The 12,637-nt window shown below is 40.2% G+C and overlaps 1 protein-coding gene across 8 annotated transcripts in view; it reads left to right on the top strand.

Annotated features, from left to right (window-relative positions):
* Window positions 1-12,637, top strand: part of SEPTIN10 (septin 10) — an 80,052-nt gene that overhangs the window by 55,943 nt on the left and 11,472 nt on the right. For all 8 annotated transcript variants that reach the window (XR_006742121.1, XM_036447988.2, XM_036447992.2 and 5 more), the window contains 3 exons: window positions 2,016-2,177; window positions 3,787-3,883; window positions 5,395-5,563. Coding sequence is in view for 7 of the 8 variants with exons in the window: in XM_036447988.2 (XP_036303881.1) it covers window positions 2,016-2,177; window positions 3,787-3,883; window positions 5,395-5,563 (428 nt within the window). In the remaining variant the exon portion in view is untranslated. The remainder of the gene's footprint in view (window positions 1-2,015; window positions 2,178-3,786; window positions 3,884-5,394; window positions 5,564-12,637) is intronic.

Raw genomic sequence — 12,637 nt, 5'->3', positions numbered from 1 at the left:
GAGATGTGAGTCAGATCTTTAGGCAGCTCAGGCTATCTAAAAGGGAAACTTCATGGGTCTGGCAGCCTGGTTCCTTACTGGTGTTTTGCTAGTAGCTTTGCCATATACCAAGCAATATATTTATTAAAATTTGATGCCTTTGAAATGGATGCCTTGGCAATTGAAAAACCTAAGTTCAGGCACTTTTATTAGTCAAAAAGCTTAACTTTGGACCACTTATGCTGCAGCCTGCTTTCTGCACTTATTGTGGATGCAATTATGTAAGTTAGTAACTTGGCATAATTTATTGAATATTTAAGTACATCGATTTGAACTTTGCATCAACTTTTTATGTACTGTACTCTGACTAATTTAACATAAAAGCTATTTTTACCAACATGTTGGAAAGTTTTCTGTCATTTATTTCATGAATAGTTAGAAAAATTTTCACTTCCATATTTAAGACTAATAAATCCAAACATACCAATAAATCATTGTGAAATTGGAGACGAGAAAGAAATATAGGAATAAAGTAGAAATTATGATTTTTTCATTTTCATTTTCATTTTGGAAATTATATTGATATCTCACTCTCTTGACACATGTGACTAGTTAGCCTGAAGTTTTTCACTGAAAACAAACTATGTAAATAAATAACCAAAATAAAAAAAAACTTATACACCCCTAAATTTGTATAGACATCCATCTTTTATTGTAACATTAATCTTACAGAATTAGCTTGTTACAAGTTTGTTGGCCTTCATGACCCAAGATCCCTTTCTCTGTGGCTGGTGATAGGACTTCAGATAATGCTGAGAACGTTATTTCTTTGAGTTACCAACATTTTTATTTGGTCATAAAATTTCCTTCCTTTAACATCTAGGTAGGAGTCACTGCTGATGAGGCACAGGTTGGATAGATTCTTTGGGGAAAGGGAGCTGTTGAAATGAGAGGCAGAAGGAGAAACAACCTGTTTCACAATTTCAAATGGGATCAGTCATCCTAATTACTTAGTGCTTAGATTATTAAAAAATAAAATATTAGTAAGTAATCAGGTGGTTTCAACTTAATGATACATGTTACTTATTTGTGTATGATAGGACTGTAAGAGATTTTGAGAGAAGAAAATGTGAGATTTTTAAACCGAAATTCAGGTGAAAGATTAATCTAGGTTAGGGGTCAGCAAGCTTTTTCTGTGAAGGGCCAGGTAGTAAACACTAGGCTTCTTAGGCCACATGATCTCTGATTGTAGCATGTAAGTGTCTGTAAATAATAAGTAAATGAATAGGCCTAGTTGTATTCCAATAAGTTCCTTCCTTCCTTTCCTTCCTCTCCCTCTCTCTCCTGTTCTTTGTCTTCCTCTTCCCTCCAAGCCTCTTTTCTTTCCTTCCTTTCTTCCTTCCCCTCCTTTTTCTTCCCTCCCTCCCTCCCTCCTTCCCTTCCTTCCTTCCTTCCTCACCCAAAGATATTTTGACTACTATTTTTAGAGTGTGGAAGGGGTGGAGGAGGAGGAGGAGAGAGAGAAACATCAATGTGAGAGAGACACATCCATTGGTTGTCTCCCATAACTCAGGTACATTCCTTTGATGGGGAATTGAACCAATGACCCTTTGGTGCGAGGGCCAGTTCTCTAGCCATTTAGTCATAACAGCCAGGGCAGTAAGTCTTTCTTTCTATAAACAGGCAATGAGCTAGAGTATAGTTTGCCCATCCCCTAATCTAGATTAAGGGAATTTCTCAGAGACTTAGTGGTTTTGAATGCAGAAACTGAAGGATTAAAAAATAAATTTTGCCCTAACTTGTTTGGGTCAGTGGCTAGAGCTTCGGCCTATGACTGAAGGATCCAAGGTTTGATTCCAGTCAAGGGCATGTACCTTGGCTGTGGGTACATCTCCAGTAGGGATTGTACAGGAGGCAGCTGATCAATGTTTCTAACTTTCTATCCCTCTCCCTTTTTCTCTGCAAAAAATTCATAAAATATAAATATTTTTAGATGAATCTTCAATTATGAGATTTTTTTTCTTTATTTTTAATAGGTGAACATTATACCAGTGATTGCCAAAGCAGATGCAATTTCTAAAACTGAATTACAGAAGTTTAAGATCAAGCTTATGAGTGAATTGGTCAGCAATGGTGTCCAGATATACCAATTCCCTACAGATGATGAAACTGTTGCTAAAATCAATGCTTCAATGAATGTGAGCTCTTAATTGAATATTACAACTGTTTTATATGTGAAAAAAAGTAACTTATAGATAACATTGCTACTAACATATTTCCACTTATGTTTACCAAAAAGACTCTAAAGGTGAATTTTCAAAAAGTCCAGTGTAGGAAAATATTTTGTTTTCTGGAGTTGAAAAAAGTATAATGAGCCTATATTTTTTTAGCATGTTTTCTTCCACATTTTCATGTAAATCAAATGATACATTGTGAGATTGGATACTCCTTTTGTGGAACAATACTTAAAGATACTTTAATTGCCTTAAAGATACCTTTCAACTCTGTCTTTAAAAACACCTTCCTTTGGATACTTCAGAATCTTAAAATCTTTAAGGGGATCTGTCTGATCTGGTATTTAAGCTCATTCTCTCTTGTAGTGTTACAAATACATAATAACATTCATATAACCTTTAGTTTACTATAATTGAAGACAGTTATTTATATTACTTTCTTCAGGCTTCCAAATCTTTAAAATATTGGCTTATATTTTGAAGAATCATGGGTTTTGGAGTTGGACAGATTTAGCCATATATTCTTGTGGAAGTTATTAACCTCCCCTTTCCTAAGACTATTATCTTAAAGTGGGATTAATAATACCTATCTTAAGGGTTGTTGAGAGGATATAACTTTTATGCACTGCCAACATCTTGACATTCAATTAACTGTTCATTCCATTTCTCTTTTTTCCCTTTTCTGCCTTTTCATACTCCATTTATTTTACTCTACTTAAAACCAAACATATAAAAACCTGATTAATTTAACTGACATATAAATGTAAGTGATTTTAATTCTTATGTGTCATATTGTCTCTACATCTAATTTTATTTCTATGTCCATCTGGAATAATTTTTCAGAAAGACACAATTAAGAGACTAATGTCAGTGATTAAATATTAAATATAATACTTAATATTTTTTACATCTGTCTTTTCCCCTATATTAATCCTTAATTTTAGACAGATCAGTCTGCTCACTGACTCTAAATCTACCTTTTGTATGTTTGCTCAACATTTTCTCCTTACCACCCTGGCCAGTGTGGCTCAGTTGATTAGGCATCATCCCATGCACCAGGAGGTTGCCAGTTTAATTCCTGGTCAAGGGCACATGCCCGGATTGCAGGCTCAAAACCCAGTAGGGAGGCTTGCAGGAGGCAGCCGATAGATTTTGCACTCTCACATGGATGTTTGTTTGTTTTCTGTCTCTCACCCTTTTCCTTTCTTTCTCTCTAAAAAGCAGTAAACTATTCTTCAAATAAGTTTGTTTTTCTCCTTACTTAAGCTAGTTTTCCAGTCTGATCGATTTATCTTTAGTTTGGGTTGTATCTTCTTGCTCCTAGTAATCTCTCATTTCTCTAATATTCAGAAACATTTTCTGTATTTAGCATTAATTTTGGATGTAAATATTTTATATTAATAGTATATATCTATGCGCACACTAAATATATATATAGTCAAGTTTTAAAATCTGAAGCATAATAGATTATTTGATTTTAATAAATTTGCTAATTTTATGTTATTTTTATAAAACTGTTTTAGTATTTATCATACTGGTTTGAGATGTAATTGATATTGTGGCTTCTTTCCAGGGACATTTGCCATTTGCTGTTGTAGGAAGTATGGATGAGGTAAAAGTTGGAAATAAGCTGGTCAAAGCTCGCCAGTACCCTTGGGGTATTGTACAAGGTAAATGAGATAAATGATGACTAGAAATATTTATGTCACCCAATAGTCTCAAAGTTGCACTTAATGCATTCTTTAGTGATTTTGTTTTGTTTTGTTTTTTAACATTTTTATTGATTTCAGAGAGGAAGGGAGAGGGAGAGATAGATAGAAACATCAATGATGAGAGAGAATCATTCATTAGCTGCCTCCTGCATGCACGACACTGGGGATCGAGCCCACAGCCTCGGCATGTGCCCTAACCGGGAATCAAACTATCTTTCTGGTTCATGGATCAAACACTTAAACACTGAGCCATGTGGGCTGGATACAGAGATACTTATTTTTTGTTGTGACTCATTATTAGCCAGGTCTGTAGAGGCCAGGCAGAGCATCCCCATTACCTGCTCAGATGCACCAAGACATGCAGAAGGTGGGACACACTGGTCAGGCACTTTGAAAAAAAATTTGAATGTAAATAACAGTGTGTAAACATGATACATAAACTAATTACCAGGTAATTCTAGGTCATAATAAGCTATCTTACAAATTTACATATTTTTTACTACAAAGTATTGCCAACTATTTTTAAAATAAACCAGTCAGCCAACTAAAAATATGTTAGGATTTATTTAGCATTATAATGAATAACTAATTAGAACTGATTTCCCAATGCTTTTTATTAAACTGACAGATTTTATAATGAATTTAAATATTGAAAATTAAACCTTTTTAATGTATAAAAATATTAAAAAACAATTGTACTTAAACAGTAACATACTTATTTGTGGTTTTCTGGTCACTATAAACATAGGGGGAACATTTCAGTTTATTAACTGTCTAACTCAAGATTGTAAATGTGGCATTTGTATCAAAATAATTTGATAGTATGCAGAGATGGGATTCTTGAGTATACAGAATTTACTAATTTGAAGTGAAATAATGTTACTTCTTTTTAAAAATATTTTTTAATCGATTTCAGAGAGGAAGGGAGAGGGAGAGAGATATAGAAACATCAAGGATGAAGAAAGAATCATTGATTGGCTGCCTCATGCATGCCCCTTACTGAGGATCGAGCCTACAACCCAGGCATGTGCCCTTGACCAGAATCGAACCCAGGACCCTTCAGGACACAGGCTGACACTCTATCCACTGAGCCAAACCAGCTAGTGCTGATGTTACATTATTTTTTAAGTACTATGTGAAGTATCCTTAAGATGTTTTGTAAACTGTTAGCACTATATTAGTGAAATAACTGGAGCACGTGAAAACACAATATAGGACATTTCTTTCCTATTTTCTGTTTATCCATTGGCTACTAACTTTAAAGCAAATCTTCTGGCCATCAGATTAATGTTGCCTATAATTCAGTGTCTTATGCAAGAGTTTCTCCCTTGGTTATTTATACAGATATCAGATTTATCATTTCCCTGTTTGTTATTTCAGATATTTTCATTTAATTATTCATTCATCAAATACTAATTATGTGTCAGTAATTAAAAATTGGTGTTCCTGTTTCTTGTTTTTCTGGCTAGTGGAAAATGAAAACCACTGTGACTTTGTAAAGCTTCGGGAAATGCTCATTTGTACAAACATGGAGGATCTGCGAGAACAGACCCATACAAGGCACTATGAACTGTACAGGCGTTGCAAACTGGAGGAAATGGGCTTTTCTGATGTGGGCCCAGAGAATAAGCCTCTCAGGTAAGTGGGATTATACTTTTTTATTTATCCAGAAGGATGGAAAAAGTCTTTTTCAGAAATCTCCCAATATGAAGTAGAACCATTTGATAGTGATTAATTATTGTGCTTTTAGGTCACTTAAAGCCTTCTTGTTTTTAAGGGTTTCTAAGTTCTCACATAAAAGGAAGAACACATGGCAAAAGCTTATTATTTCACTATGTGTTGAAATGAATAACTAAAGAAAAGCTCCTTTAATTTGGTTTTGATTTTTATCTGAAAAAAAAAGTGAAAGCATATTTATTATTATAAAGGAAATTTGAAATGGGAATCATATGAAATAAATTTAAAAACTGTTGATTTTTATCCTGATGAATGTTTTAGAATGGCTTAAATTTAGGAAAATATAAAGAAAGAATGAAAGTACTTATAGGGAATCAGAAATTAGACTGTGTCTTAAATATTACAATATACTTATAAGAATTCTAGAACCTGATGACCTTCTTGTGATGAACATTAAATGTAATTTTTTATGCTGCTGCTGTGTTCCATTTTTAAAAAGATATCTAAACATCCCATCTAATAAAAGAGTAATATGCAAATTGACCATACCTCTGCTACACCCACAAGCCATGCCCACCAGCCAATCAGAGCGAGTAATACAAATAAACCCAACCAAGATGGCTACAGCCCCAGAGAGCAGGAGGAAGGCTTATGTTTCCCTGGCAACAGGAAGCCAAGCTTTCCACCTGCCCTTGCCAGCCTAAGCCTCCACTAAAGGGTACAAAGTTTCAATTTTAGAAGGTAAACATTCCAACAGAAATGGCTGCAGCCATGGAGCAAGCAGGAGGCTTAGAAGATACATAAATCCCAGATACCAGGTTCTCTGCTTGGGTTGCCAGAGGGTGTGGCCAACTTGCAAACCACCACAGGCCCCTCACCCAGGCCTCCCCACACCCCAAGGGAACCTCCACCCTGATCTGGGACTCCCTTTAGGGCAAACCAGCTGGCTCCCACCCATGCACTAGGCCTCTATCCTATCTAATAAGAGAGTAATTATCAGATTGACCATCACTCCAACACACAAGATGGCTGCCCCCATATCGTCAGAGATTCTGCCCCCATGTGGACACAAGATGGCCACCACAAGATGGCCAGCAGGGGAGGGCAGTTGAGAGGAACCAGGCCTGCAGGGAGGGCAGTTGGTGGCAATCAAGCCTGCAGGGGAGAGCAGTTAGGGGTGACCCAGGCCTGCAGGGGAGAGGAGTTGGGGAGGACCAGGCCTGCAGGGGAGAGCAGTTGAGGGGTGACCAGGCCTGCAGGGGAGGTCAATTAGGGGTGACCAGGCCCAAAGGGGAGGGCAGTTAGGGACAAACAGGTTGGCAGGGGAGCAGTTAGGCATCAATCAGGCTGGCATAGGAGTGGTTAGGGGGTGATCAGGCTGGCAGGCAGAAGTGGTTAGGAGCAATCAGGAAGGCAGACAGGCAAGCATTTGGGAGCCAGCAGTCCTGGATTGTGAGAGGGATCCCAGATTTGGAGAGGGTGCAGACTGGGCTGAGGGACAACGCCCCTCCGTGCATGAATTTTGTGCACCGGGCCTCTAGTGAAACTATAATTGTTAATACACTAAGTCAGAGTTGACAGAGTATTCCTGGAGGAAAGCATGAGATCTTTAAACTATTTTAAACTCTTTATTTTCTCCTTTTGATTATTTGTATTTCATTCATTTTTCTGGCTATTATTATTTGCACCATAGTAAACAAAAGGAAGAGGAGAAATTAAATTGATGCTGCTATTGCAAATGACTTTTGTGAAGATTTAATAAATGACATTAATTTTTAAATGTTTTTCAATCTATGGATTTAATTAGTGTTTTAGTTCTTAGGAGCATTTTATGTACTTAATACCTTCCTCACCTATTCAGGAATGCTATATTTCCAGTTCTGAGCCAGTTCGGGTAAAATGATTATGTTCTCTATTGAAGACAAGTCACCTGGAGTTGATTCCTCTAATGTTTGCCAAAGAAGGCTTCATCTTTCATTTCTTGCAAGTCTCAGGGTCAATTCAGAGGTCTCTGTGTGCAATAGTGAGACACAAATCCTGAGTGAGAGCAAGTAGGACAGCCTTGAAAGACTCCAAGAATCGGTATTCAGGTTGCCTGGTGGATTGGTCATCTGTCACCTGTGGATGCCTAAGGGATACAGATTCAGAATTTCTAGGGATGGAGCCCAAGAATCTGCATTTAAAGTAATATTCTAAGTTCAGTCATTTAGCAGATACTTAACTATGCTGTCTGCCCAGCATGATGCTAGTCACTGGGCATGTAAAGTCTGTGGATTAAACTGAGACCCTGCCCATGTAGAGCTTCTTAGGTAGGTAGGAAGATACTCGGGTCCTGTGTGGAAAAGAGAATGTGGGGTGTGCTCAGAAGTGAACGTGAGGAAACCAAATTAGGGGTGCACTGTAGTAGTCCAGGCATGAGCAGTAGAGGCTTGGATTAGGTAAGTGGAGTAGAGGTTGTCAGAAGCATACTGAGTATATGTGATTTGAAGGGAAAGTTAATAGGATTCACTGATTGTTGGACAAAGGACTTAAAGGAAGGAGAAGAATTGAGGATGACTCTAGTCACAAATTGTGACCTAAGAAACTGGATTCATGGTAGTGATGTTCATTGATATGAGTAAGATTGGGAAAGGGCTAGATTTGGGGTGTTGTGTGTAATTGAGAGATTGGAGACGTATTAAATTTAAGTTGCTTATTAAATATTTAGGTGAAGAGTTTGATTAGGAACTTGGGAAGAAATTACTTTGGGATTCAACAGTGAATAATACTGTGTAAAATAAAAAGTATTTTTAAAGTGTCTACTATTTACAAGGCTGTGGACTAAGTGCTGGAGATATACTGATGATGATCACATGGTTCTGACAGTCTTGTAGTTCATGTTCTTGTTGGGGTAGATAAAATCAACTAATTGCACAACAAATCCCAGTTGTGGAATGTGCACTAAACAACAGACAGTATATATTGAGGGGAGGGTGTCCTGGTTAATTCAGAAATTTAGGGAAGACTTCCTTGAGGCAATTACTATTTTGAGCTACAATAACATGGGGAAAACAGAGCAAGACATGTAAAGATGTGAAGACAGCAAATGGCCTCAGAAAGGCTACAGTGGGGATGGCATAAGATTGAGAGGACAGACAAGCAGGAGTAAGACCATGGAGACTCTGGGGAGGATTTTGATCGTTGTCCTAAGGGAACATAAACCGAGTTTTGTACCGGTTGACTTTTATTTCTTTTTTTATTTATTTTTATTGATTTCAAAGAGGAAAGGAGAAATGGAAATATCATTGATAAGAGAGAATCATTAATCACTGCCTCTTGCACATTCCCTACTGGGGATCAAGCCCCCAACCCGGGCATGTGCCCTTGACCAGAATCAAACCCAGGACCTTTCAGTCTGCAGGCCAACACTCTATCCACTGAGCCAAACCGGCTAGGTGGATGTCAAGTGGCACTTTAGATATTTATTTGGAGCTCAGAGGAGAGGGCTGGATCAAAGAAATTAGCTTAAGATGGTTAATTGAATATATGAGTATGGATGAGATTACTTGGAAAGAGAAATACATCTGGAAAGAAAGTTGCCTTGGAAACAGCCTTGAGTTTCTCTAATATTTGTCAGCTGGAGAGGCAGAAGAGATTGAGAAGCCTTGGGTAGAGGAAGAAGGGAAACTAGCAAGTGAAGAGAGTCTCAAGAAAAAAAAGAGGTCAGCTATGTTGGAGTTGAGGATCAGGCTTTTGCTGTGGAAGAACAGCAGTGCAGTACAATCTAGTTGCTTCCTTTCCAGTTCTTTGAAAATAATGGAGATCACTCCATCCAAAACAAAAAGAGCAATAGTTGGAAGACTATATAGGCCAAGACCTATAGATTCAAAGGGAATGTTTAGAACAGTGGTTCCCAAAATGGGGCACATGCCCCACAGGGGGACAATTTGAGTTTTAAGAGGGCAATTTGAGAATGTGTTATTAACAGTGAATTTTTTGAATTTCTTATAGTTCTAGGGGCCTCATATACAGTATGTAAATATATATATATATTGTGACATATTTATGCATTTCAGTTCTCTATTATATGTTTTGAAACTTTATTTGCTATTTTTTCATATATCTTCATTAAAAATTTTTTTTAGTCATTTCTTCCTCCGAAACTGTCTTTTTGTTCTTTTATTTTTCTCTATCATGGATGCCATGTTCTTTAGAAATTTGTTTAGACAAGTTAATGGCCTTTTAGGCTTTCTCTATCTGAATAGGAGTTCACTTTTTGAATAAGAATTATATGTCGGTGTTGGAGGGGGAGGCCAGGATTTTAGAAAAGCTTAGGTGGGGAATGGCCAATAAAAGGTTGGGAACCACTGATTTAGAACCAATAAGAACCAGTTTTATTCTAGTGCTGGGAGTGAAATGAATGAACTGAAACCATTTCCAGTCCTTTTATTCTCTGCTCAACAATCGATACTACAGGGATGGGCTATGAAGTGCTCAGTAGGCCCAGTTTGACATGCACGCATGTTTTGGCTTAGGTTGGGATGAACCTGATTAATTGTCCTGCCAGACTATATCCCATGGCACTCCAAAAGGGAATCAGAGTAATGATACCAAAAGGAGATAGGCAGCCCAGCTAGTGTGGCTTAGTGGTTGATCATGGACCCATAAACCAGGAGGTCACAGTTCAATTCCTTATTAGGGCACATGTTCATGTTGAGGTCTTCATCACCAGTAAGGGGTGTGCAGGTGGCAGTTGATCAATGTTTCTCTCTCATCAGTGATGTTTCTGTCTCGCCCTCTCTCTTCCTCTCTGAAATCAATAAAAATATTTAAAAAGGAGATAGGCAGGTGGTGGGCAGTCAGAGTCAATGACTGCTCAGACCATTTCTTGAGCATTTGTCCATTTGGGATATATCTGCTTATTAACCAGATGAAGAATGGAGAAATGGGAAAGGGGGTTTCTTCAAAGGCCAGGTTACATAGATTGGATACAGAGCAGTGAGTGTAGGTTGCTTGCATGAGGACAAGCAAGAAAAATAGAGAACTAGATATCAGTGTAAGGAAGGCTCTGCCCTTTTCATGCCTACTGTCCTTAAGACAGAAGGCATCTCCTACTGTAGTTCTCAAGTCAGGGGCAGCAGAATGTCTCTTCTCACCTGTGGATAAATTATTTGATATAGCTTCCATAGTTCATTATGGCCTGATATCTCAGGAATGTATTACTGAATACATTCTATTTTCTGGGGAAATTTTCCCATTTAATTTGGGGTGTACATAACAATCCTATATAATAAAAACCTAATATGCAAATAGTTCCTCAATCGGGAGTTTGATCACTTGCTATAACTAACGTGCACTGACCACCGGGGGCGGCCTGGTACATGACAGGCATCAGCAATACGGCATAGGCAGCGGGTGACAATGGAGGCGCTGCCAGTCCCGATGGGCCACAACAAGAGTGAGATCCTCGCTGGATGGTAGAGCAGGTGCAAGCCTGATTGCCCCGCAGATGGCGAACAGCAGTGGTGGCAGGGGGTGGGGCCGCTGCCTGGTGCCCAGGTGCTGAGAGAGCCCGGCAGGGGGCCAGGCCCAGACCAGTCGTTCCACAGATGGTGACCAGTGGCTGGCAGGCCCTGATTACCCTATCTGAGCCGGGCCCCGGGCTGGGACAGGGAAACGGGATGAGTGGTGGCAACCAACCTCTTGTGGCACCTGGCAAGGGGCTGCAGCCTCCAGGACTTCAGGGGTTGGTCTGGCTCCCTGTGGGTTTGCGCCAGAGGTGGTCTGCGAGTCCGGCTGGGAAAGAGTGTGCTGCCCACCAGAGGCCCATGCTGCACCCCGGCCCGCAGTGTCTGGCCACATTCACCACCTCTCCTCACAGGGACTCAGGCCCATGACTCAGGCAGAGGGGGGCGCATGGGGGTCTGGGGGTCCAGGTGATGCCCAGAGCCCAGGAGTCAGCTGGGACTTGTTCTTCCACAGCAGATGCTCATGCTTCAATTGCCAGTCAAGCTTGGGGATTATACCCATGCATGAGTTTCATGCACCAGACTTCTAGTAGTCACTATAATTTGGTTGGCATGTAAGTCTGTCCTTTAATATTACCTATAATAATAAAAGCATAATATGCTAAATAGACTGGACAGCCAAACGACCATCCAGACGTCCTTCCAGATGAAGCCGCTGTGGTAGGGGCTCAGGCAAAGGCAGGGGCAATCAAGCAGGCAGGCAAGCAATTACAGTCAGTCAGTCAGGCAGAGTGTTTAGGGGCAATCAGGCAGGCAGCCAAGCCGTTAGGGGTGATCAGGCAAGCAGGCAGGTGAGCCATTAGGAGCCAGCTGTCCAAGATTGTGAGAGGGATGTCTGACTGCTGGTTTAGGCCAAGGGATTGGGTCTAAACCAGCAGTCAGACAATCCCCCAAGGGGTCCTGGATTGTGAGAGGGTGCAGGCCGGGCTGAGGGACCCTGCTTCCCTCCCCCCCAGCCTGTGCACAAATTTCATGCACTTAGGCCCCTAGTCCTATATAATAAGTGTCTAATATGCTAAGTGTCCAGTTATCAGGTGACCAGTCAACTGTTCAACAAATCAAAGCATAATCTATACTAATAAAAGTCTTGGTGGCCCTCGTGCCTTCATATCATCACAAAATGGCCACCCTCTGTCATCACAAGATGGCTGGCAGGGGAGGCCAATTAGGGTTGAACAGGCCAGCAGGGGAGGGCAGTTGGGAGGGACCAGGCCTACAGGGGAAGGCATTTAGGGGCAACAAGGCCTGTAGGGGAGGGAAGCTGGGGGCAACCAGGCCAGCAGGGGAGCAGTTAGGGGGCAATCAGGCTGGTAGGTAGAAGCAGTTAGGGGCAATCAGGCAGGCAGTCAGGCAAGTGGTTAGGAGGCAGCAGTCCTAGATTATGAGAGGGATGTCTGATGGCCAGATTAGGTCCTAAACCGGCAGTCGGACATCTCCCAAGGAGTCCCAGATTAGAGAGGGTGCAGGCTGGACTGAGGGACACCTTCCCAGTTCAAGAATTTTATGCACCAGGTGTCTAGTATGCTGA

The sequence above is a fragment of the Pipistrellus kuhlii genome, unplaced genomic scaffold, assembly GCF_014108245.1.
Source record: "Pipistrellus kuhlii isolate mPipKuh1 unplaced genomic scaffold, mPipKuh1.p scaffold_m20_p_2, whole genome shotgun sequence".
Classification (NCBI taxonomy): domain Eukaryota; kingdom Metazoa; phylum Chordata; class Mammalia; order Chiroptera; family Vespertilionidae; genus Pipistrellus; species Pipistrellus kuhlii.
Note: the sequence above shows the minus strand (reverse complement) of the source record. Positions and strands in the feature narration are given on the sequence as shown.